This window comes from Arvicola amphibius, chromosome 6 (assembly GCF_903992535.2).
Source record: "Arvicola amphibius chromosome 6, mArvAmp1.2, whole genome shotgun sequence".
NCBI classification, from domain to species: Eukaryota; Metazoa; Chordata; class Mammalia; order Rodentia; family Cricetidae; genus Arvicola; species Arvicola amphibius.
Window position 1 is genome coordinate 28,848,887 of NC_052052.2, and position 26,986 is coordinate 28,875,872.

The 26,986-nt window shown below is 42.2% G+C and overlaps 1 protein-coding gene across 10 annotated transcripts in view; it reads left to right on the plus strand.

Moving 5' to 3' along the window:
- LOC119816258 (microtubule-actin cross-linking factor 1) overlaps positions 1–26,986 on the plus strand; it is a 319,531-nt gene that overhangs the window by 229,886 nt on the left and 62,659 nt on the right. For 9 of the 10 annotated variants that reach the window (XM_038332756.2, XM_038332759.2, XM_038332757.2 and 6 more), the window contains 6 exons: positions 1,723–1,785; positions 2,608–2,849; positions 4,174–4,303; positions 5,302–5,501; positions 5,937–6,432; positions 7,263–8,734. In XM_038332756.2, coding sequence (XP_038188684.1) covers positions 1,723–1,785; positions 2,608–2,849; positions 4,174–4,303; positions 5,302–5,501; positions 5,937–6,432; positions 7,263–8,734 — 2,603 coding nt within the window. The remainder of the gene's footprint in view (positions 1–1,722; positions 1,786–2,607; positions 2,850–4,173; positions 4,304–5,301; positions 5,502–5,936; positions 6,433–7,262; positions 8,735–26,986) is intronic. The other variant, XM_038332762.2, reaches the window with a different exon arrangement.

Below are 26,986 nucleotides of genomic sequence, written 5' to 3' on the forward strand. Positions count from 1 at the left end.
AGGGGATCATTGTTTCCAAGGTAAGCCGCTAAAAAAATCTAATAAGGGATTCAAATTTTTTTTAAACACAGAAGACACCTAAAACTAACATTAATGACAAAAGCTACCTCAAAGTTGACATCTTCATGACCCTGAATGTTGAGAATTCTGTGATTATACAGTTCTGTCGTAATGAGCATTTGCTTGATCTTTTTTATATATAACTGGTTTTGTCATGTTCTGCATGTGCTATTGCTGTTTTCCTTTGTGTAGTACTATGCAGCAGTTTTCATATGCAGGTTTCAATATTATAAAATACTAGCAAAAAGCTATGGCCTTTACAATCAATGACACTGAAAAAATACTTTTAAAAATATATACACACACACCTGTTACTGAAATAGCAAGAGCTGTGTTCTCCACAAAAGCAGCATGTGTTGATTGTCATAGCAGAAGAAACTGAAGTTGCCCACAGATTAAGACTCACATATGAGTTAGTGATAGTCTTGATCAGGACTCTCTCCTCATGACTAGTCTAGTTTTTCCATGATCACATTATTGCAATGGAAAATGATTTTCTGTTTGTTCCATTTTTAATTGAAATACATTAATATTAATAGTTAAGAAACCTATCTAACAACTACTTTTCAGTTTAATCTTAGATAAGACTTAGCACCACGTAAAGAGCACATAGAGAAGTATTTCCCTGCCCTCTTTTTGCCCCACCCTCTTTTTTTTTTTAAGTACTGGAGATAAAAACTAGGGCTTGGTATGTGCCAAGCAAGTGCTTCACCTCTGAGTTATAATCGCAGTCTGATTCTGTCCTTTCAATTTAGCATTGTGTCGTGAATATTTCTCTTGATTTCTCTATAATCTTAGTAATTCCATAAACTAGCGAGCTGAGCGGTGGCTCAGCGTGTTAAGCGCAGCGCTTGCGAATCCCGAGGTCCCGAGTTTGAATCCCGAGTCCGATCACAGAGCGGCGTGGGCCGTCTTTCCCGAGTGTCTACCCACCCATGCTCTCTCGTGGCGTGGGAAAAAAATAATTCCATAAACTGATTTATACTTAGAAAGGTCTCCAAAATAAAAGGAAGAAATTTAAGAAGAATATAGGTGAAACTGTGGCAATTAGAAACAGGACCAGATGCCCAAAGGAGAATTTTTAGAACGCTTATGGGCCACATTTCTCAATGCTTTAATCAGTTTTCTGATAGAGGAAGTAGAGCCAAAAGATGCCATGAAGAAAAAGATAAGCAATTTCCTAGAGAAACAACATAGGAAGGGCTTTTTAGTAACCCTACTTTTTATGTTCTTAATTGTGCTCTGTGCTCACTTTTTTTTTTACAATGACAGACTCTGATATTAAAGGTAATGTTTTAACTTTATTATAAGTCCTTATTCCAAATGTGGCAGCTACCATTCTAAAGACTTAGTTGTTTTAGCACTATTTGTTTCCCTAAATCAAGAAAGGTTTCCAGGAATCCAAGGTGAAGATTTAAGATTAATTGTTATTTCTATAGAAAGAGCTACAAATCATACTGCAGAGGAACTGAAATATCACAAGTGACACTTTGTTGCCTGACAACTAAAGTGACCTGTTTCCACGAGCTGTTGTCTTGTGTTGTGTTAGCTTTCTGATAACCCAAGCTCAAAAATGCAAGCCAGAAAAAAAGAAATGCTGTGCCTATATGTATTCTTAACACGTTGGTCTTGCCCTGTTTGTCTCCCTGTCCTTCTGCTCAGGTTCCATACCACCCTCTGTAGGAAGCTCTGTAGGCAGTGTAAACGGATACCACACCTGCAAAGGTGAGAGCTCATTTCAACGGTGCTTCCTTGTTGGGTGTGTTACAGTGTTCATGTTTGCTATGTATGTGTTCCGATATGTGTGAATTAACAGCTGCCAGGAGGGGCACGAATGAGGGTGAAAATGATGGCATGAGGATGGTGAAAATCTGGAGAGGATCAACTGTGGTACCTCCCTGTTAGCTGGCTATAGGCTAAACAGGTTGGCATCCTGGAACTAAAAGTTCTAAGCTTTTAGTTCTTTTACTAGGCCACCAGATCCAGTCAGGAAGGAAAGGCCTTCTATAAAGTGTATGTGGATCTGAGTTATAAAGAAGTATTCTAAAGCCAGATACAGTGGTATTAGTCTATAAACCCAGCTCTTGAAGGTAGAGGCAAGACAATTAGGAGTTCAGGCTTTCACTAGCCTTGGTTATATCAGACTATCTCAAAATGAAAAAAGCTAGTCCACCCTCAGTCTCCTGCTGAAATAGTGTCAAACTACTTCTCAGCAGCTTGAAGAAGAGGGAGAAGAATGTTCCAAGTAGATTAATCCCAGAACCATGCTTTCGTGAGGTCGCATTTCATTTCCTCACTCTGTCCCTCCCATATCTGTTCAGCATTTTATGGCATATATCTTTGTATAAAATGCCAAAGCCAGAAAGCAGATTAATAGGGGTTCTTTTACTTTGTGTACTTAAACAGGAACTTTGATGTGATTTGGAGGAAGACAATTACTAGTTGACTAGAAGAATTAGGAGAGGTGTTTATCCTGACAAATCATTTGGGAATGAGAAATGAAGGGGAGCAGGATTACCAATCTCATTGGTTTTTCTCTGATACTAGATCTTACAGAAATCCAGTGTGACATGTCTGATGTAAATTCAAAGTATGAGAAACTGGGAGAAGTCCTTCGAGAACGCCAGGAAAGCCTTCAGGCTGTCCTCAGCAGAATGGAGGAGGTTCAGAAAGAAGCAAGCTCTGTATTACAGTGGTTAGAATCAAAAGAGGAAATTCTGAAAGCCATGGATGCCTCTTTGTCTCCAACCAAGACAGAAACAGTAAAAGCCCAAGCAGAATCTAACAAGGTACTGTGTTTACTAGTGAGCTGCATTCCAGCAGTACGGGTACTCCTACAGGTGCTCCTGTCCAGTCTTAGGACTGAGCCTGAATGGAGACAGTTCCTGACTGTAATTGGTGGTATGTTAGCCCTCATTTTTTTAAAATATTTATTTATTATATATACAATATTCTGTCTGTGTGTATTTCTGCAGGCCAGAAGAGGGCAACAGACCCCATTACAGATGGTTGTGAGCCACCATGTGGTTGCCGGGAATTGAACTCAGGACCTCTGGAAGAGCAGGCAATGCTCTTAACCACTGAGCCATCTCTCCAGCCCCTGGCCCTCATTTTTTAACATACCTCACTCAAGTCCCCTTGAGAATTTTTGTTACCTGTTCTTATAATTCAGATTCAAAACGGGAAAAAAAGACATGTTTGCAGAAAGAGGAATGATCCCCCCTGCTCTCCACATTATTAGCTCATTGAGAATCGAGTCTTATTTACCATGTAATGCTACCAGATAGCTAAGCCTTTCTCATTAATGCATCTTTACAATTATAAGGAGAACCTAAAAAATTTTGCCTATGTATTTATTCTTAAGATTGAAATGTAAAGGGCTGGAGAGATGGCTTAGCAGTTAAAAACACTGATGCTCTTGTAGAAGGCCCAGGTTCAGATACCAGTACTCATATAGTGTCTCACAACCATCTATTACTGGTTGCATGGGATCCAGCTTCCTCTTCTGGCTTTCTCTGGCAACAGGCACATATGTGGCACACATAAATACAGTAGACAAATACTTGTTTGCATAATAATTTTAGTGTTTTAAAAATTGAAATGTGGGGGCTGGAGAGATGGCTCAGTGGTTAAGAGCATTGCCTGATCTTCCAAAGGTCCTGAGTTCAATTCCCAACAACCACATGGTGGCTCACAAAAACTTGTTTAAAAAAAATTAAAATGTGGACTAAAGAAATTATCAGAAAATATAAGAACATAAAATTTTTCTTATGAAAATGTTCTCCAAAATTTTAAATATCCCAATTGAGTATGGCATGTCAGCTCTCCAACTACTAAGATTTGCCATAATCTTAATCTTATCTTGGCACTTCCAACTAATAAGAAGTGATGATCCCTACTTAGTTGAGTTTTATTGACGTGCTTAAATGAACTCAGATCTTGTCACTTTCATTGTAGAGTCAATACTGAAGCTAAGTTCATGAAACAAGCCATACACAGGGCCAGAACAAGTGAGGGTTTCCATCCAGTCAGTCTTCCAATCATTTCTACCACACACAAAGCCATGTTTCTGCCCCCAGAATCTCATGGCATGTATGATATACTTTCTCCTAGGCTGTCCTGACTGAATTGGAACAGAATTCTCCTAAGATCCAGAAAGTAAAGGAAGCTCTGGCTGGATTACTGAGGACATATCCCAACTCAAAAGAAGCAGAAAACTGGAAAAAAATGCAAGAAGAGCTCAGTAAGTCATCACAGGAATGTTTTATACTTAAAATATCTTGTCTCCAAAGCAAATTGCAAATCTCAGTACCCCCTGTAAAGCTGGAATTAGGTTCAATTAACTTTTGAAAGCAAGCAAAGGCCTGTCTCTGTCTCTCTAGGACCAGAAAATGACCTGGATAGGGAAAATTTTAGAAATTAAGTCAACAGAAATCTGGTTTTCTAGGACAAGTCAAGCTGATAGTCTACTCTGATTAGAAGTTTAAGAGAATATTGAGCATAAAAATGAAAGTGGGAAGTGGTGACCCCCACACCTTTCTTCCAGCACTTGGTGGTAGAAATGGGTAATTCTCTGTAAATCTGAACTAGCCTGGACTGTATAGCAAGTTCTAGTCCAGTCAGGGCCACATAGGAAGACCCTGTATCAAAAAAGAAAAAAAAACAAACAAAAAACCTGGGGTTAGAGAGTTGGCTCAGTGGTTACAGGCACATTCTGCTCTTTTAGTAGACCAGGGTTCAGTTTACAACACCCATGCTAGGCAGCTCACAGACGTCTGTAACCTCTGCCTCTGAAGAGTACTGCACTCGTGTGCACAAACCCACACACTGACATACATAATTAAAATTAAATTAAAAGAGAAATGGGAAATAATCTAATAAAGAGATAAGTAAATTGTGTGTTCATAGTATTTGACTACACATAATTTAGGTGGATATTTCATGAAAAGAAGATATATTTTATGTATATAATTGTATATCTAACTAATAAATATCACAAGATAATTTATGTAATTCATCTTATAGCCTGTGGGGGCCAGGGGGCCTCCATTCACTTTCATCAGTGTAGTTTCTTGTTACTGCCAGCCCAATGAATACAGAACTATTTGTATTACTTTAGTTCTTAAATTATTTTTAATTTTTAAAAATGTTGAATAATGGCTCTTATGTCATTTCCTGTTGTATATTAGGAATACAGCTTAGAGACCAGGCCAACGGCATTCTCTCATTTCCTCTCAACAGATTCCCGATGGGAAAAGGCCACCAAGGTTACTGTGGCTCGCCAAAAGCAGCTAGAAGAATCTGCAAGCCATCTGGCCTGCTTCCAAACCGCAGAATCCCAGCTCCGCCCTTGGCTGATGGAGAAGGAACTGATGATGGGAGTTCTGGGACCCCTATCTATTGACCCCAACATGTTGAATGCACAGAAACAGCAGGTCCAGGTGAGCAATGAAGATTAACACTTAGAACAAAGAAATGGGTTTCATGGAATCTGGGTTTGAGTGCTTCTTCTGGTCAGTGGATTTCATTACCCCAGACAAGGTTCTCTTTCCTCAGATTTGTTTGTGTTTTGTTTTGTTTTTTGACACAGGGTTCCTCTGTGTTAACTTGGCTGTCCTGGAACTCACTTTGTAGACCAGGCTGGTTTTGAACTCACAGAGATCCCCCTGCCTCTGCTTTCCAAGTGCTGGGATTAAAGGAGTGCACCACCATAGCCCAGCATATTAAGCAATTCTTAAGATAATGCTACATCATTTTAGTAGTCTGGTCCCTGGAGTTTTATGGCTTATTTTCAAAATGGACTGGCACAATTCAAACTCAGTTTTTGTTTTGATACTGCTTTTAGATCTGTTTTCTCTGTGTCATTTCTGTTTCAGTTTATGCTGAAGGAATTTGAAGCACGAAGGCAACAGCATGAGCAGCTGAATGAGGCAGCTCAAGGCATCCTAACAGGGCCTGGAGATATCTCTCCATCCACCAGCCACGTGCAGAGAGAACTCCAAAGCATCAATCAGAAGTGGGTTGAGCTCACTGACAAGCTTAACTCCCGTTCCAGCCAAATTGATCAAGCTATTGTTAAAAGTACACAGTACCAAGAGTTGCTCCAGGACTTATCAGGAAAGGTGAAAGCAGTTGGACAGCGACTGAGCAGCCAGTCAGCCATCAGCACCCAGCCTGATGCTGTAAAGCAGCAACTAGAGGAAACCAGTGAGATTCGGTCTGACTTGGGACAATTAGACAATGAGATTAAGGAGGCTCAGGCGCTGTGTGATGAACTCTCACTGCTCATTGGTGAGCAGTACCTCAAGGATGAGCTGAAGAAACGTTTGGAGACAGTTGCCCTGCCACTCCAAGGCTTAGAAGAGCTTGCAGGTGAGCTGAAGTGAGAATAGCAAAAGAACAGCACAGCAGGCCAAGACTTGAGGGTGACCCTTAAGTCACTTTTTAGGGTTGGCATAATGTCATCCTAGCCTTACTTCCAGTAATCATGAGAGCTGTTGTGGTTATTATCCATTGAGCACGGCATATATGGAGCTCCACATAACTGAACACAGTCCTGGAGATAGAAGCGCTAATATTACATCAGCTAGCCTGCAGGCGCTCGTGTCCAAGCATGCACTGATGGGTGGAGTTCTATACACACTTTAGCTGAAGTACTTGTTTTCTGTATGTTGTTCTATGTTTCTGTTTATGGGCATGCATAGCCTTGACCCCATTATGCAAAGTTATAATGTATTTTGCAATTTTCAAGTTTTTCATTTTTAATTTTATCATTGCTTACATGTAGTATCTGTAGAGACTGAGAAGGGGTGTCTACACCCCTGGAACTAGAATTACAAGGAGGTGTGAGCTGCCATGGTACTAGGAACCAAACATGGGTCAGTCCTCTACAAGAGCAGTCAGTACTCCTAACTGCTGAGCCATCTCTCTACCCTATTTTGGACTTTTTTTTTTTTTTTAAGAAAAATTTTGTTATTGACTTGTTCCTGTTCTGGAAATGTTATGACTTAGACATGTCAGGTCATGTTACATGATTAATAAGAGGATTGAATATGTGTATAGGAACCTGGCTTTATACATATTTTTATGGTAGATTCTCAATATTTATTTTCTGTTCTTAAGATTAAACCATACCCTGTTAGCAAACATTTTATATCCCATGTTCAGGCTTGATTGATTTTAATTTCATTTTCTTATGTTAGCTGATCGCATGAACAGACTCCAGGCAGCTCTCGCCAGCACCCAGCAATTCCAACAAATGTTTGATGAGCTGAGGACCTGGTTGGATGAAAAACAAAGCCAGCAAGCAAAAATCTGCCCAATTTCTGCAAAATTGGAGCGACTCCAGTCTCAGCTACAAGAGAATGAAGAGTTTCAGAAGAACCTTAATCAACACAGTGGTTCCTATGAGGTGATTGTGGCCGAGGGCGAATCTCTACTGCTTTCTGTGCCTCCTGGAGAAGAGAAAAAAACTTTACAAAATCAGTTGGTTGAACTCAAAAGCCACTGGGAAGACCTTAGTAAAAAAACTGCAGACCGACAGTCTAGGCTCAAGGACTGTATGCAGAAAGCTCAGAAATATCAGTGGCATGTGGAAGACCTTGTGCCCTGGATAGAAGATTGCAAGGCCAAGATGTCTGAGTTGCAGGTTACTTTGGATCCAGTGCAGTTGGAGGCCAGCCTCTTGAGGTCAAAGGCAATGCTGACTGAGGCAGAGAAACGTCGCACCCTGCTGGAAGTACTGAATAGTGCTGCTGACATTCTGATCAATTCTTCAGAAATAGATGAAGATGAGATCCGGGATGAGAAGGCTGGACTCAACCAGAACATGGATGCCATTACAGAGGAGCTACAGGCCAAAACAGGCTCTCTAGAAGAAATGACTCAGAGGCTCAAGGAATTCCAGGAAAGCTTTAAGAATATTGAAAAGAAGGTTGAAGGAGCCAAACACCAGCTTGAAATCTTCGATGCTCTGGGCTCTCAAGCCTGTAGCAACAAAAATCTTGAGAAGCTAAGAGCTCAGCAAGAAGTTCTGCAGGCCCTGGAGCCTCAGGTAGACTACCTGAGGAACTTCACTCGGGGACTGGTGGAAGATGCTCCAGCTGGATCTGATGCCTCCCCACTTGTGCATCAGGCTGAGGTCGCCCAGCAAGAGTTCCTAGAAGTGAAACAACGAGTGAACAGTGGCTGCCTGACCATGGAAAACAAGCTAGAGGGGATTGGGCAGTTTCACTGTCGAGTTCGGGAAATGTTTTCTCAGTTGGCTGACCTGGATGATGAGCTAGATGGCATGGGAGCCATTGGTAGAGACACGGATAGCCTCCAGTCACAAATTGAGGATGTGCGGCTGTTCCTTAACAAGATCCAAGCCCTGAGGGTTGACATAGAGGACTCTGAAGCAGAGTGTCGAAAAATGTTGGAGGAAGAGGGGACTTTGGACTTACTAGGTCTCAAGAGGGAGCTAGAAGCCCTTAATAAACAGTGTGGTAAACTGACAGAGAGAGGGAAAGCCCGCCAGGAGCAGCTGGAGCTCACACTGGGCCGGGTGGAGGACTTCTATAGGAAACTGAAAGCGCTCAATGATGCCACGGCAGCTGCGGAGGAGGCCGAAGCACTCCAGTGGGTTGTGGGCACTGAAGTAGATGTCATCAGCCAGCAGCTGGCAGATTTTAAGGTAAGTCTTGCTCTCCTTTTTTTTTCTTCTCCTTTTTCTCACTTAAAATTTAGATCACTTAAAATTTAGATGACAGTTGAGATTGCATTTTTTTCTCTTGGGTCCTGATTTCCTTGTTCTCACTTCCATTACTACTAAAGCACTTGTGTGGAAGTCTAAGAAAATGTCTTTGAACATTTTTCTGTTGTAGTTTCTTTCCATTTTTATAGCCAGTTAAGGATATGGAAGAAAGTGTTTAAGCCTTGTCTCTTAGCCTAAGAATCTCCTCATGATTTCTTGGACTTTCAAATTAACTGATTTGGTTACTACATTGAAATTGTATTCATAGTCCTGTTTTTCAAATTGAGCTATTATTAGCCATTTCTTTTTATTTATTTATTTATTTATTTATTTATTATGTATACAATATTCTGTCGGTATGTATGTCTGCAGGCCAGAAGAGGGCACCAGACCTCATTACAGATGGTTGTGAGCCACCATGTGGTTGCTGGGAATTGAACTCAGGACCTTTGGAAGAGCAGACAATGCTCTTAACCGCTGAGCCATCTCTCCAGCCCTAGCCATTTCTTGAAGTGTTAATTTTGCACACCTTTCAGGGAGACTTTATTGATATGAAACTATGTAAGGTTTTTATGAATTATTAAATGAAACATTGAGTCAAAGAAATCTCTGACTTGCAACAAGCAGCCCATAAATCCTCCTGACACTCCTCAAGTACAAGTTCCTTACCTGTAGGAGAGTTGGAGAAGTTCTGCCTTAATTGCAAAGTGTTTAGTCCTTTACCATAGTTAGTCTTTCTGGTACTAAAATTTTGAGTTTAAATCAAAATAACAGGAGGTGATCAAATGACTGGACCCTAAAGTGTGGGTTTGCTGGTCAGGTGCTTGGTTCAAGATTCCTGTAATTACAGTTACCCAAAAGTCTCTCATTCTGCTGGCATACCCTTCATGGCACAAGGAATAGATTTGGAAATAGTATAGGTAGCACTTCATTGTGTCACCAGTGCTAGTTACTCCCGCAGATGACACTGCTGCCATGAGAATATAAAGTGAGGACACGGTGGCACACGCCTGTAACCTCAGGTCTTAGGCATCTGAGACAACATCGAAAGTTCTAGGACAGCCTTTAAAGCAAGACCTTATCTCAGAGGAGGAAGGGGCTACTGGCACCAAAACAGAGGCACACTAACCCTGGAAGGTTATAACGTTATAGACCCTAGATCCTAGTGTGACATAGGCAGAAGCCACATTTGGAGACTGTAATTTGTAGCTACAAAAGGTCATCAGAGCTGAGTAGTGTTTGGTAGTTAGAGAAAATTCAGACCCATTGCACATACCTCTGTTTCATCGGCAATGGGAAAACTGGCATCTATCCCTATAGGCTACAAAATAGGTTCATCTCAGCAGATCCTGGTTTGTGGACAAATTATTTAAAAATTTTTGTATACAAGTATTGGGCCTGCAACTTGCTGGGCAAGTATTCTGCTAAGCTGTGACCCCAGCTTGCCTCATTTTCTCAACAGGGTATTGGGCATACATTTTCCATGAAGAGTACAGGTTGAGAGCTGGAGAAATGGCTCAGCAGTTAAGAGCACTGGCTGCTCTTCCAGAGGTCCTGAGTTCAATTCCAAGCACCTACATGGTGGCTCTCAACCAATTGTAATGAGATCTGGCACCCTCTTCTGGCCTGCAGGCATACATGCAGACAGAACGCTGTATACACAATAAATAAATAAATCTTTAAAAAAAAAAGAGTACAGGCCTGGCGGTGGTGGCGCACGCCTTTAATCCCAGCACTCGGGGAGGCAGAGGCAGGTGGATCTTTGTGAGTTCAAGGCCAGCCTGGTCTAGAAGAGCTAGTTCCAGGACAGGCTCCAAAGCTACAGAGAAACCCTGTCTCAAAAAGAAAAAAAAAAAAGAGTACAGGTTGACATTAGAAGATATTGTTCTCTTATGGTGATTTTTCGAGGATACAAGAAATACTTGGGGCTGCTTTGTAGTAAATGTCCCTGAGTCACCATAGTCTGAGTACCTATTAAGTTCTTGTTTGGGGTTTCTACAGTGTTGTACTGGTCAGACTGACGACCTATATAGATAAATAGTGAGGAGGTAATTTTGAAATTTTTTCCCCACTACCATGATGTTAAGCATTATATTTTGTTCTCTGTATAGCTGGTTTCAACTAACTACAAATTGAAAATATTTTAGGAAGAAACCCAAAGTGTAAGAAATAGCAATATAACAATAAAAAATAAAGTTTAAAAAAATATAGCATAACATGATCTATATTGCATTAGGTATTATAAGTAACCTAGATATGATTTAAAGTAAATGAGAAGATACAAATACTATGTGACTTTTAAACATGGATTGAGAATGTGTGAATCTGGGTAAGTACGGGGTTCTGAAACCATCTCCTGAAGGACCCCACGTGTACTGCTGCCGTCACTCCCACAGCAGTCGCTGGCTCTGCCTGTAGCAGCCTGGTCGACAGTGAGCTAGAAAATGAAGTAAACAAGCTGTGAACATTGTATTAGTCAGGCATGGTGGCACATGACTGTAATTACAGCACAAGGGAGGCTGTGGTCGGGAGATCATGAGTTCAAGGCCAGTCTGGGCTATATGGCCGTATTTCAAAAGCATTAGATGCTTTTTTTTTTTTTTTTTTTTTTTTTTTTCTGAGCCAGGGCTTCTCTGTGTAACAGTTACTGGCTGTCCTGGAACTCACCTTGTAGACTAGACTGGCCTCAAACTCAATGAGATCCGCCTGCCTCTGCCTCTCACGCCTGGCTAGATAGAAATTTAAAAAGGAGCACCTGGAGGGCATAAGTTGTGTTGTATTTGATAAGACTTTTTTTTCTTGGTTTACTGCAGTAGTTCTCAACCTCTTACTACAGTTCCTCATGTTTTGGTGACCCCCCCAACCATAAAATTATCTTCGTTACTATTTCATAGCTGTAACTTTGCTGCTCTTATGAATAATGATGCAAATATCTGAAATGCAGGATCTCTGATATGAGACCCCTGCGAAAGTGTCATTCGACCCCAAAGGGGTTTTGAGAGATGTTCTGGAATTTGATGAGGCTAGAAGATTCACTAGGCATTGCTGGGCATTACTGCTTTTATGTCTAGCCTGTTAGTTCCCTCAGGGCGCTCAGAGTTCAGTAGCTGCTGAGCTGTTAGAGCCAGCTAGCTTCGTTGTTTTCTAAGAATAAGCTTCCTACCACTGAATATTATGGCTATAAAGGTTGGAATCAGTCAGCTGGGTACTGGCAGGGTGTTTATCTACAGGGGTGGGGGAAGGGAGTGGTGGATGTTGGCATGGCAAGCCTAAAAGTGAAGGGAGGAGGGTGCTGAAGTGCTTTGTTAAAGTCCAAATGGCCAGTACCCCCTCCCCACCACCCCAGGTCTGTGGTCAAGTCGGAGTCACTAACTTCCCTAATAGGGAAGCCTTTTTTCCGCCTCCTCCCAGCAGAGGCTTTGGTCAAGGAGGGAGGAGCATTCTTTTGGCTGAGCTCTTGGGAAATGAAAACAATGAGAGAGAAACTCTCAGCCAGTTGCCCAGCCCTCTAGAAGTTGTATAATTGTCTTTTTGAACCTATTCTAAGGACTGAATCATTTTCACTATGGGAATAGGGGTTGAGCTTCTGGATTAATGTGTTGTAGTTCAGCAATTGATTAATCTGCCCTTGCCCCAGCAGCAGACTGGATTCATAAAGATCGACTCAACTTTCAGATGCAAATCATTTTTAATAAGAAAAATCAAATGAAAATACATATTAAAAGTCATTTTAGCTTAAAGTTTTCTTTAGCACATGCTCTGAGGGAAGATAAGAATCTGCGAGGCAGAAACACAGGCCGTGCTTTGACTTGACTAACTCCTTTGGGGATAGCCAGATAGTCCAGTCTATGGAGATCCTCAGGCTTCCTTAGCACAGCAGTGCTGATAAACCCATAGGTTGCAGTTAGTCTGTGGGAAATAGTTTCCATGATGTGGAAAAATAAAAGTCATTATTCCTAGGTAAGATTCTCCTTTGGTTGCCTCTGGGTGACTTGTAGAATCTGGTTGGCTGGTGGGGTATCATTCAGACACCAACAGAAGACCCTTTTCCATTCTAAGCAAGTAAATTCCTCAGCCATCTGCATTGAAACATTCACCATGGTTCCATCTCTTACTGTGGGAAATAGACAGGAAGGGGCCTTTCCAGAAACCATGACTGAAGCATGTTTTCAAAAAACTGTGAGGAGAAGCTGTTAGCTAACCTCTTCAGGAAATCCCATTTCTGATTATTGAGGAAAAGGAATTGTGTATGTCTAACAGGAGATTAATAAGAAAGGAGGGACCTTTGTTTATAACACTGAAACTTGAGCCAAAGAATTCTCCTAGTGTGACCTTCCTGGGAAGGGTAGGGGAGCGGAAAACAAAACAAAACAAACAAACCTATTCAGTCTGGTAAAAGAAGCTTTCCTCATTGGAAACTGTCTGTAGATAGACATTCTGAGTCTTAACTTCACCTGTCCTTTGCACCCCTGTTCCCCAACAAGAGTCATGCTTGAAGCCCAGGCAGAAAGGATATAGTTTGAGCATCACATAATGAACAACATCTGTGTCTATGTGGGTTTCGTGCCTGTGATTAGGATAAACTATAGGCTTAAGAATCTCCTAGGGGAGGGGGCTGGAGAGATGGCTCAGAGGTTAAGAGCATTGCCTGCTCTTCCAAAGGTCCTGAGTTCAATTCCCAGCAACCACATGGTGGCTCACAACCATCTGTAATGGGGTCTGGTGCCCTCTTCTGGCCTGCAGAAATACACACAGACAGAATATTGTATACATAATAAATAAATAAATATAAAAAAAGAATCTCCTAGGGGGCTGGAGAGATAGCTCAGTGGTTAAGAGCACTGACTGCTCTTCCAGAGGACCTGAGTTCAATTCCCAGCACCCACATGGCAGCTCACAACTGTCTGAAGATCCAGTTGCAGGGGATCTGACGCCTTCACACCAATGCACATAAAATAAAAAGTTAAATAAACCATAAAAAAATAAAAAAAAGAATCTCCTAGGGTCTGCCAAGTTTCCCACATTGTGTAATAAATGTTACCTGATGGTACATTTGAGGCATCCAATCCAGTCAATCTTTTAGTTTTGGTTTTGAGACGGGGTTGTAGCTTAGGCTAGCCTTAAACTTCTGATCCCCCTGTCTCTGCCTCAGCTGCTGGGATTACAAGCTTCCATGCCAAGTTTTATGGAGCTCTAGGCAAGTATTCTACCTTGTAAACTATATCACCAACCCCCACTTCCTTGTTTTTGAGGCTGGCTAGCAGGGTGTAGGTGCAGCAGCAGGTTTAGCACTGTCCTCTTCTACCCCAGTGGTTCTCAACCTTCCTAATGCTGTGACCTTTTAATATAGTTCTTTATGTTGTGGTGACCACCAACCATAAAATTATTTCATTGCTACTTCATAACTGTAATGTAAATATCTGATATGTGACCACAGACTAGAACTGTTGCCCTAACTCAAGCTGAACAGAGTTTAGGGTCAGTGATACTTGCAGCTTCTGTCTGACAGAGTCAGGTAGCCTTCTAGCAAACCAGAGCAGAAGCTCTTCAGTCAGTCCTTTGATTCTCTCCCCACCCCCCGTGGTAAACAAGCTTGTACAACCTCTTGTGTGCACAGATGAAAACCCTTGGCCGATGGAGCCCAGCATGGTACCAAAAGACTGCCAATTTGCAGATACTTGTTCGTTCCTTTCTCCATAGAACAAAGGTATTATCAGTTGGCCCAAGGTTTGCCAGTTAGTACACCTGCCTGAGAATGAGTCACTAGCCCATAAAGCAAATGAGGTCATCATTATCTACCTGCCTTGGGAGAGAAGGGAAAATCAAAGCTGGGAAAACCTGTCTTGTCACTGCAGGGTTAGACACCCCCTTTAAAGTAGCCAAAGGGAGGCAGACTCCGCCCTCTAGCTTCCTCCTTTGCCTAGTACTAACTGAACCTTGGACTCTTTTGAGGTTTGTTTGTTTGTTTCGTTTTTTTCTTTATTTCTTTTTCAAACAAGCATCCTGTAGTGCTACTCTAGTGGCAACTGGGATCCAAGGAAGAAAATACCCTAAAGTGGCTTTCTCACCTTCAGCTTGTAAACATTTTTAGTTCAGTTGTTTTTTATTGTCGGGAGCTGTCTTGCTCATTGGAGAGTGTTGAGCAGCATCTCTGACCTGTATGTACTAGCAATAGTAGCTTCCCACTTGTAAGTACCTGATATTCCCAAAGGCCCCCTGAAGGCAGAGCTGCCCTTCTTTAGAACGTCTGCTCTGGGAGAACATCGCCTCAATTGGGATGGGTACTAGCTGATTAAGTTAAATATTTGTATTGAAGGCAACCTCCTGGTAATCCGATTATGACTGTGTGTTAGCAACACTGCCTCTAGGTCAGCCTGCCTTTAGACCAGCTCTGAAGCCTTTGTTTTTCTGGTGACAATAATTTGTGTCTGGTTGAAATTCTCCTAGAAACTTTCCCTGGCATGCAGTTGTTAGCTCAGGTATTCAGCTGGTGATGCACTGGAGCTTCCTTGGTGGAAATACTTCAGGGCACTTCCTTGTTCTGTGCCTTTAAGGGAGATTACAGTATGTCAGTTGTTCTCTGGAACCAACCCAAAGTTTGACTGCTGGTATTTATAACCCTTATGTGACCACCCTCCACCCTCACCCCCCAGAATTCCAACGCATTCCAGTAACCCTCTCCACTTCCACTACCAACTGAATGGGGAGGAGGCAAAACAACTTTTTGCGTTATGTCCAACCTTTTCTAGTTCTCTTTTTAAAGTATTACCCGCCAGACAAAAGGACTACTGACAACCAAGAAAAACAGAGGCAGAGGAATTGTCTTCCCTAATTGGTGATCTAATCAGCAAGTTGTCAGCCCTGAAAACACATATAAGTAACATTATAAAGTCTGAGCAAGTTGTATTTTTATATTTAGGAAGGAATGTGTGTGTGTGTGTGTGTGTGTGTGTGTACCCACACACATATGCATATAACAACAACTAAAGGAAAAGAAGCCTTGAATTTGAAAGAGCAAAGCTAACATGGGTTAGAGGGAGGGAAGGGAAGGTAAAGAAGAAAATGATCTGATTATATTATAATCTCAAAAACTAAGTTCTAATAAAATTATTTTAAAAGTATTGCCATTTAGTATTTTAAATATAAGCATCACTTGGCATAATCTGAAGCCTTTAGCCATTGCATTGTCCTGAGAAGCCTTGTGCCTCAGTAAATGTTAACTGGAATATCATCAACAAGTGCTGATGAATCTCACTTTTGATAGCAAAAAGATTTTTTAAACAGTAAACAAATATATTCTCAACCAAATAAAAGGACTGAGCACTTGGATTTGAGCTTATGGAAACTATATACAGTATCGTACCTAGCATTCACAACTGCAAGGCATCATATAGCTTTGTACAGAAAGAAAGGAAAATATTTCCAGAAAAAAAGCAGAATACAGTCTGTGCAAAAAAAAAGTGTTGTTGAATATTCAATTAAGTAAACATGAATTGTGGAGATCATCACAGACTTGCGGAACTAGACAGTTTATTGCTATGTCTAGGAATGGGTGCAAGTGGTCTCAGCCTTAGCCTAACCTTTAAAAAAATACAGGAGCCTGATGTAGTCATGTATGCCTGTAGTTCCGGCTGCTGGAGGCTAAGGCAGATGGGTTCCTTGAGGCCAGGAGTTCAAAGCCAGTTTGGACAGTATAGGAAAACCTGGGTACTTTGAAGCTAGTGCACAAACCTTTTGGGGACATAGAACATCTCTGATCTGACAGTTGGTATAGTTGTCTACTTTGCCAAGAATAAAGTTAATGCCACAGGCGATCCAGTCAGGTCACTGCCCAAAAGGACTGCCTCCTGCCAAATGGATATGCCCCAAGTCTCAGCTGTCATAATTGGAAAAACCTGGCTATGAGAATGTGTTTCCTCTTAGCCTTCTGTAAGACTCTGAAACAATCAGTCCTTTTCAAATGAGTTTTTCATGATAGCTGTGCAAGATTAATGCAAGGGCCACTCCCGAGGCCCTCACGTGATACTCCTGCCACCAGTACTGTGCATAAGCACTGTGCTTCTTGCAGTTCAGGGGCTTTTCAGTCTAGCCTTACTTGCTCTGTTCCAGTACTTTGAAGGGTAGTTAACAGTGGGAAACATGCACAAAGAGTCACTGTAAGACTGTAATGGGAGGTCAGCAAGAAAGTCTAAATAAGTTCTTATAACCCTTCTGTAAATCAGGCATTTAAAATCTCAGCTTGCAGAGAAGAAAATTTTGACTTGCTGGGCAGTGCTAGCGCACGTTTTTAATCCCAGCACTTAGGAGGCAGAGGCAGACAGATCTCTGTGAGTTCAAGGATAGCCAGGGTTACACAAAGAAACCCTCAGGGGATAGGGAGAACTTAAGTTTAAGAGGAAAAAACAAATTTACTCAAGCATGGAGCTGGAGAGATACTCAGTAGTTAAGTGCTTTCTGTTCTTCAGAGGGAAGATGTAAGTTCAGTTCCCAGCACCACACTGCTCACAGCCACCTGTAACCAACTCCAGGTCCAGAAGATCCTCAGTACCTAAGTACAAACTCACACAGAAACATACAGACATATACACATAATTTTTAAAAAATAATGTATTTTTAAAAATAACTTGCTCAAGCAAATTAGCAAATAAACTTTTGAATGGAACTGGTGTGTTTGGTAATGAGATTTATACTATGCCAGTGGTTCCTCACCTGGAGCATTTGTGCAATGCCCAAGAAACAGTGTCCTTTTTTTTTCTCTCTCTCTTTCTTTCTTTGCTTTTTTGTTTTGGGTTTTTATTGTTGTTGTTTTGATGGTGGTGGTTTTGAAATAGGATCTCACTATGTAGCCCTCGCTGGCCTTGAACTCACAGATCTCTGTCTCCTGAGTGCAGTCAGCAATAGGAAGACTGCTAATGGTGTCTAGTGATTGCTACTGGATATTCTAAAATACACAGGGTAGTTCCTCGCATTGAAAAAGTTACTCAACCCATTTTTAGAAAGATAGCAGAAAGATAGTGTAGGGCTGAAGATGGCTTAGCTGATAAGAACATTGACTTTTCTTCCAGAAGACCAGGGTTCAATTCCTGAAACAGCTGTCTGTAACTCCTGTTCCAGGGAATCTGGCACCCTGTAGGCAAAATACCAATATATATGAAATAAAAATAAATATTAAAAAAGAAAGATAGTGTATAATGATATTTTATTTGTGTTTTAATAAATAAAGCTTGCCTGAAGATCAGAATGCAAAGCTAGCCACACTAGTCAACCATACAGGCCAGGGGTGTTGGCACACACCTTTACTCCCAGAACTCAAAGGCCCTCCTGGGCTACATGAGAGTGAATCAATCTGAAAGAGAAACATTTCACACCTTTGACCCCAGCACTAGAGAGGAATATAAGACAGGACTGCAGTCCCAGTCTTCAGTCTGAGGACTCGTGAGGACAGGATCTCACCCTTTTGCTCTGAAGATTTGGTAAAGGTAAAAGGTCTCTCTAGTGGTTGGCTGCTTTGCTTTTCTGATCTTCAGTTTGAACCCCAATACCTATCTGTCTCTGTGCTTTTAGTATTTGTGCTACAATAGGGATTGTTTTTTGTTTTTTAATCTTCCTTCAGACTACATGAATACTGCATAGAGAAGCTTCAGTGGCTCTCCTCACCTTACTAAAATTTAGTTAAGAAATAGGGTTGCTTCCTGGGATGACTTCTGCGGTCAGGATCTTTGTGAACTGATTTGACTCAGTGGCTAAAGAATTCTCTGTGCTTCACCAGTCCCCACCCTGCCACAAGGTTCCTGCTGTGGACATCAATCAGCTGTGTATCTCAAGCTACTTCCTGTAGGGTGTGTTGTGGAATGGCATCAGCCCCTGCACCAGACGGGAGTGCTGATCTCAGTGTCATTTTATCAGATGCTAGTTGGAACAAAGGATTCCCTCTTGAAAGACTGAGAGCTGGTGCAGTTGGACCGTCAGCGTGTACGCATATGGTTCCCACAGAAAGCAGGGACGTAAGTCATCCTGTAGCCTTTTAAAACATGGGTTTCCAAGGTGGAATTCCTGTGCTTCTGACTTCACCTTTGTCTTGGCAGTGCTTATTCTTCTCCCAAATCAATGCATGAGCCATCAACCTGATGAACTAAGTGGTGGCATCCTTCAGAACCGACTGGTTTCTTTATCCCAGTCTTTTCCTTCAGTCTTCGACTAAGTACTCGATTGCCAGTTTTTCTGGTCCTGTTTCTGATATAGTTACTCCTGCACTTCAGTTAGTTTTTGTGCTCTATAAGTCAATATTATTTTCAAGTCATTAACCAGAATTAACCAGAGCACATTACCGGCTCAGTGAGTTTCCTAGCCACCCAGTTGCTCATCAGATCAGCTTTAATAATCTTAGAGTCCTAATTAACTGTAACTTTCATCACACACCACCACATTATCTCCTCCATTGCCATGCAGAGGCATCGGCTGAGTCAGCGTCTTTAGGAGAGACATTTCCTAATATTAATCAGTCTTTAATTAAAACATCAAAGCGTAAAAGGAAAAAAACATCAGTTTTGTTCCAGGGACAATCAGCTTTTGAAAAGATAGAATTCATCTCTCTGCAGTGTCAACCCAGACTAAGATGTTTTACAAGAAGTCTTTATTTATGGTTTCAGTAAATACTGACTATACCTAATATTTGATCTAATATGTGTGTATATATGATCCAGAGGAAGATGATGAGAATTTAAGGCACCTGAAGGTTTATCCTACTTGAATTCATGATATCGTTCAAGTGAACCATTAGGCTGTGTGATTTTACGGTTAATCTTCAAAAGTGAGCTAGCTGTTTTGTATCTTCTTTCCTTCCTTCCTTTCTTTTATCAGAGAGAGGGGGTGAAGGGATGGAGGGATGGACAGGCACTTGTGCAGATCAGACAACCTGTGAGAGTTGGCTCTTTCCTTCCACCATATGGGTTCCAGAAATTGTACTTAGGTCATCAGGCTTGGTGACAAGCACCTTTATCTACTGAGTTTTCTGGCCAGCCCTTTGGTCTAGTTCCTAGACCTCAGACCTAGGTTGTCTATTTGTTCATTTGTGATCAAAGATGACTATTTGCGTAGGGCTAGAGATACACCTCCAAGGTATCTATCACGCTTGCCCAGCACGCACAAGGCCCTGAGTGTGATCCACATGCACACCAAGTAACAAAATTAAAGAAGTGGGTTTTTGTTGTTTGTCTTTTGATTTGTTGAGACAGGGTTGGGGGAGCTCACTCTGTAGACCAGGCTGGCCTGAAACTCACAGAGCTCCACCTGCCTGTCTCTGCCCCCTGAGTACTGGGATTAAAGGCATATGCCACCACCGCCTGCCAAAGAAATGTTTATAAAAATGTCTGTATTACTTGTTCTAGCTTATTTTCTCATATTTGAGAGGGGACACCTGCAATAAGATTGTTCAGTGATCTGACCCAGAAAAGCAAACTTTGTGATAGTCATGGTGATAGTCGTGCCACCTTGAAACTAAAAAAGACTACTCAGTCCCAGGGAAAGCCTTTCTCATGCCATTCTCAGCAAAGCAAGGCAGGGCCCCCAACTCATGCTTTCAAAGCACTGTTTGCTTTTTTTTTTTTTTTTTTTGGAGTCCTTATACAATTAAAATGAGCACCTATCTCAGCTACTAGGATGGCGATGCCTGACCATGTTTCATGAAGATATCTCAATTCCTAGTCTAGAGTACATAGTAGGTTCTAATAAATATTTGTTGAACAAATAAAAAGATTAAAAAGTACAACTTTGAGCCAGGGTATGAGACATGGGCCTAGTTATGTATGGTCCTGCTTCAATCCTCAGCATTGTTAATTAAAAGAAAAGAAAATTAATACAGCCTCAAAGGGACTAGAGAGATGGCTTGGTGCTTAAGATCATTTCTTGTTTTTTCAGAAAACCAAGGTTCTGTTTCCAGCACCCATGTGGTAGCTCGTGTTCATGAGGAGTTCTGAGGAGTTCTGGATGATCCATTGCTTTCTTCTGATTTCTACAGGCCCCAGGCATGCACTCATATGGCAAAACAGTCATACACATAGAATAAAATGAATAATTTTTTAAGAATATAACTTCAGTTGTCCAAGGGTGAGGAGCCAGAAGAGGCACTCTCAAAGGATGGTAAATACTCCCCTCCACACACCCATTAGCCTTGACCTCTGCTGTCTGACTCAGCACCCACACTCCTGAGACTGTCTCCCTAGAAATAATCATTGGCTTCCCATTTGACTAATTGGGTAACGTTGTCTAATTCATTGTCCTCTTTCTTAAAGACTTGGTTTTAGGGACTGCTGGCTTAGTCAGCCAGAACCTGCCACACAAGCATAAGAACCTGAGTCCAGATCCCCAAAATCCACATAAAAGAAGTCAGACATAGTGGCGTGCATCAATAAGCCCAGAGATGGGGTGTGAGTAAAGGGTACTCAGAGGCAAGTGGATCCTTACAGCCCATTGGCCTGCCAGTCTGCCATAGCGGATGAACTCCAGGTTTAGGGAGAGTCCCTGTCTCAAAAAGAAAATGAAATAGAATGAAATAGAGGAAGACATTGTCCTCTAGGCTCTAGGTACATGTGTATATGTATCTACATGTACGCATCCACACAAACATGAGAAACCTTGACTTGAGGCTGGCCTCAAACTCTTCGTCTTATGCCTCACCCTCATGAGTTCTGAGATTACAGGTGTATGCTACCATGCCTGGCATCTGCTTACTCTCTCATCGTTCTCATCTCTTCTGCATGATCTGCTTTCCTTTGGATTTGCCTTCCTACTAAATATGTGACTTCTGGAGTTCTGTCATCTGCCCTCTTCCTTCTTTATATTTGTCCATGCTGAGATAGCCAGCCCACACTGCTCTATGGTAAAAGGCTTCTAAATCTATTATCTCTAGCCCAAAATGGAATCGTCTATGTGAGGGACCATTCTAGACAGCTCTACATGAGTTGTCTTTGAATACTCTAAACAAAATGAATCAATACCTTCTTCCCATACTGTTCTGTAAGTGCTACCATGTCCTTAGTGACCCCAGAGTAATAGTATAGCATTATCTTGATTTTTCTCTCTAACCTCTACTTTCTACCCAGTTTGCAAGTCCACATCTGACTTCATTTTTTTCATAGTCCCTTATTTCATTTGTACTTTCTTTTTTTAAAGACAAGTATATTTATCACCTCAAGATTCAAAAGTTAAGGATTTAGATACTCAAGTGAGGCAAAAAGAGATAGATGTTAGCTGAGTGAGTGTTGTGTCCCACACTTGTTTCTGTTAAGTATTTTTTTTCTCTTTCTTGAGACAAGATCTTATTCTGTAGCACATCCTAGCCTCAATTTATCTTAATCCTCCTGTCTCAGCCATGAGCTACCCCACCTGATTTATAGTTAGCTAAGTCTTGTAATAATGCTTTTCTGAATAAAGCATAACATTCCCTCGTATGGACTTCTTTCAATTCTAACATTTTTTTCCCTCCACGCAGCCATGCTTCTTTGGGAACTTTATTTTTGCTGGGCACACTGGAGCATACTATAATCCCAGCACTTGAAGATAAGGCAGGAAAATTGTCAATAGATAGAAGCAGCCTAGGGTTACATAGCAAACACCTATTTTAAGAAGAAGAAGAAAAGGTGGTGGTGCAGCCTTTAATCCCAGCACTTAGGTAGGCAGATCTCTGTGAGTTCAAGGCCAGCCTGGTCTACAGAGCTAGTTCCAAGACATCTAAGGAACCCTGTCTCAAAAAACAACCAAACAAACAAAAGTAGAAGAAATTCTTGTCCTGTCTCAAGTTCTTTACTTGAAATTCTCGTTTTGTACTATTTCTATGTATCTGAATCCCAATGTGGTGAACTGTGGGTGTGGTTCAGTTGTTGAAATACCTGTCTAGCATGCACAAGGCTCTGGGTTCCATCTGTAGCACCACATAAACCAGGTAAAGTTTTGTACACTAAAGTCCAACATTCTCAAGAAGTGAAGGCGAAGGCAAGAGGATCAGAAATTGAAGGTCATCCTCGGCTACATAGACAAGCCTGGACTACATGAGACCCTGGCTATAAATAAATACCCTAATGCCTATAAATAAACAATAAATTTCCCAGTGAACAAATGTTCCCTCCTTGAAACCTTCTCTGATTCCTCTTGCCTTCCTGTCTCCTACCTTCTGTCAGGTCTCTCTAACTTGTAAAACCCCACCATTTTTATTGTCATCTCCTTCTTGGTCACTAACCTTTAATCTAAACAAGAAATCAATACACTGTCTTCTGGAAAGTCTACAAGCAACAAAGGGCTTTCAAGGGCCTTGGGAGTTCCTGTAGAGTGTGTAGAAAGTTTTCTTAGGAGTTCAGGAATACACAAGAACTCAAATATCTTCAAAACCTTTGGTTTTCTATTTAAGACAAAATTTAAGAAAAAGAAATTCATACCATATTCTGTTGATCTGTATGCCACACAGAGTGTGCTATCTTTATAATAACAAAAACACAAAACATGGTAGTCACTGATGCCCAGCAGGGACAGACTTAATACTATGGAGTTCTCACTTGTCTCTGAGTAATGCTCATGAAGTCTAGATTGAAGTTTTAAAATTCCCAAGATCCAGCCCCCTGTATCCACTTCTGTTCAGTGAACCTCAGAGAGTGAGAGAGAGAGAGAGAGAGAGAGAGAGAGAGAGAGAGAGAGAGAGAGAGAGAGAGAGAGAGAGAGAGAGAACCAGCTAGTCCCTGGCAGGTAGATGAAAAGGCATTTCATTCACTGAGGTGTGGTGAATGTGGGAGTCTCTAGATTGTTCAGGCAAGCTGGCAGTTCAATTTTGGGCAGACAAAGGCAATGCCAGATCCAAAGCTTGAAGGGGGTTGGTGTGAGTGTATGAGAGGACTCCACCCAACTCACTTTAATTAGGAAGACAGCAGGAAGAAGCTAGAAGGGTCAAAATTGTTCTTTCTTTTAGGTTCACTAAAGGAAAATCTGACACCAGATTCTTTTCTTAGGAATTCCAAAGTGTGTAGGAATTTTTTGAGCTCTGTAATCAACTAACGGGACACTAATTTGAAATGTGGCTTGAACACATCCATTTGTGGTTTCAGGGTGGGGAACGCATCGGAAGAAGTACTCTGGAGCTCCCTGTGTTTCTCCCTCAGAAGTTTAGTAGGGCATGTGAATGTACAGATGCCTTTTGTGTTAGAGCTATCAAGGCAACAAGAGGGTGAGAACTGAATCAAGTGTTTATTTCAGTCAGATGGCTACTGGCAGAATTCCACATACCAAAACTAAAGGGATACTCATGAACAGATAAAAAATAAGACATAAAGGAAAGAGGCCTTCCTTGTGCTTTATCTCCTTGCTTCTGTGTAACAGATTCCAAGGACAAAAAGGAGTGAAACCTAGGAGGCTTCTTGGTGGTTATTTTTGAAGGGGTGGAACCATTGGATTGTGTGAGTCTATAATGTGTGTGTGTGTGTGTGTGTGTGTGTGTGTGTGTGGAGAGAGAGAGAGAGAGAGAGAGAGAGAGAGAGAGAGAGAGAGAGAGAGAGAGAGAGAGAGAGAGAGAGAGAGACCTCAGTGAAGACCACGATGGCCTCATGCTCACAGAGATCTGCTTCCTGGGGGAGGACTGTGGTTAAAGGAATAGTCATCGTGCCTTGTGGAATCTTTTCTAGAGGCTTTGTTTAAACTTTTAGGAAGTTTCTCTGTGGTATTTTAACACCTTAATTAAATAGAGTATGACTAAAACTGATAAGTAACTTGAGTCTGAACCCCAGTTGCTAGATTGTTACTAGAAAACAAGGTAGATAGGTGTGGGGAGGGGTTAGTTAGGGAAAGACTGCTGTGATAGGCACCTGCCTTGGTGAGGAAACAGGAAAGGAATTCCTGGCTGTGAAGGCTGCGATTCCACATCGAGATCATTCTTTATAATGGGATAACCACCCACCCTTAAGTCCAGAGCCAGAATTCCTTAGATTCTTCCAACCAAAGGGGCCCTGGCATGCTACACAGTCTGTTAGGATATCTGAACACTTGGTAGATGTATTTGGCTAGGAAGACTTGCTAGTGAAATTAATTCTGTCCTCTTTGGGGTTTTCTAGTTGTATTGAATAATTACAACAAAATTAAAACCTGAATTCCATGAATTGTGAGGAATCAGGGCAGTAAGCTGATCTGCCCTTTGGTTACAGTGTGCCAGGGGTACAGGAACTTTAAGGCTCATCCGAAACAGAGATTTGTGAATCTGTTTTCACAAGGTTGCTCTGCCAAGTGACTGCTTCAGTTTCTGCTCACACTCCTCTGGGACTAGGAAAGTCACCCTTTTAGGAGACACCTTCTTCTTTAATAACTGTGAGAAAACTGATGGTTTGAAATCTGCCCTTGGATCTTGGCGTGCCAGTTTAAGAAGACATTCAGAACAAATTTCCTCCCTCCCACGTCCCAGCTCCTCAGATAGTTAATGTTGCTCATATCCCCTGGAACATGCTCTAGATCAAGTCTTCTTGATTCTTTTCACGCTGTGTTTATAGAAGAGTTTTCTGGTGTCTTGCAGGTCACTGGATTCTAGACAGCTCTTTTAAAAGTTGTAAATTGAAGGAATAGGGTATCTAGAATAAAACAATACAATCTAGAACATCCCAGCACTTCCTTCCATTTGCAGATGAAAAGAGTCTTTGTACTTGAGTGGGTAGAACTGATCAGCTTCTTTTGAAGTGAGAAATGAAGTGTGAAGTGTTTTGCCAGGCAAAGTTGTCTTTTACTTGCCTAGTCTGATCATAGGCTTCAGCCTGTACCTCATTTTACCAAGGAAGTTGCTGCTCCTCAGATACGTCTATGGCTTAACTCCAAGCGTCACTGCTGGGTCTCCACATACCAATGACTGGTTTTATTTACTGCTTGGGTAGAGAGTGGAAATAACTTTTCATAAATTTTATCATCTAAGCTGGGTGGTGGTGGCACGTGCTTTTAATCCCAGCACTCGGGAGGCAGAGGCAGGAGGATCTCTGTGAGTTCAAGGCCAACCTTGTCTACAAGAGCTAGTTCCAGGACAGGCTCCAAGGCTACAGAGAAACCTTGTCTTGAAAAGCAAAAAAACAAAAAGGATTTACCATCTATATTGATCATGTGGACCAATAGGAATCTAGACATTCTTTTTTACCTTCATAAAATCAGAGGGACCATCCCAAAGGAGTAAAGTATTATGTCTTACAGAGATGCAAGCTGCCTCTTGCAGGCAGTCTCCTGGGTTGCTCTCTGTACTTCGTTTAACAGTTACAGGTCACCAGGTAGTTTTGCTAAAAGGCAGAAAGGGGTGTTCATTATTGTGTAACACGTCTGTTTTCTTTTTTGAGACTTGAAATACAGACTCATACTTTTCATTTAGCCAGAAGGAGACTTCAGGTTTCCTTGGACGTGCACGGCAATGATAAAGCAGTCCAGGTGTTGGGCATGGGCTGTTCCTGCTAGTGTGCCCACTGCCCCGCAACCTGAACCCCATTTTTTGGTCATTAAGACCGCTGAAGTCTGGGCAGAAAAGTCCAGGTGGCGCAGTGAACCAAAATCTGACAAACTTGAGAAGGGAAACTGTGCCTAGAGTTTACCCAGTAACTTGATTTCTAAGTCTAACTTAATTCCATGGGATACCAAGAAAAGACTGTGTTTAAGACTTGACTGTTCTTTGGTCAGCGCCAGAGGTGACACTGGAAAAATACACGGACAATCGTTGGCGGTCGAACTGGAGCCTAGGGTAGTGCAGACCGCCCACCCCAGCCTGTGAGTCTCTATTGGCAGATGGGTCCCCGAGTGGCCCTAGCCACAACCGGCTGGCAGTAGGGGAGGCGGGGGCGCCCCTTCTGGGTTCGCCCTTGGGCTGGGCTCGTATCCCGTGGGTTGGAAAGAAGGGGGGGGGGGCAGCGCTAGGAGGGTGGGGCTTTCCTTTGTCAGGGGATTTGCCCGGTGTGACCAGGACTGCTCCTCTCCGCTCACCCTCGCGGGCAGGGACTCTCTGACGCCCACGGGTGTGGAGAGAGTGAGCTGCGGAGGGGTGGTGCGGGATGTTCTGGGGTCCTTCGCCCCAACCCCGGGACGCCCCTCCCTCGGCGCCTGAGCCTCCAATCCTTGCCTCCGCCCCCTCCCCTCCCGGCGGGGCTCCCTGTTGGCCCCGCCCCCGTCCTCCTCCCTCGCTGTCCGCGCCGCGCGCTCCCG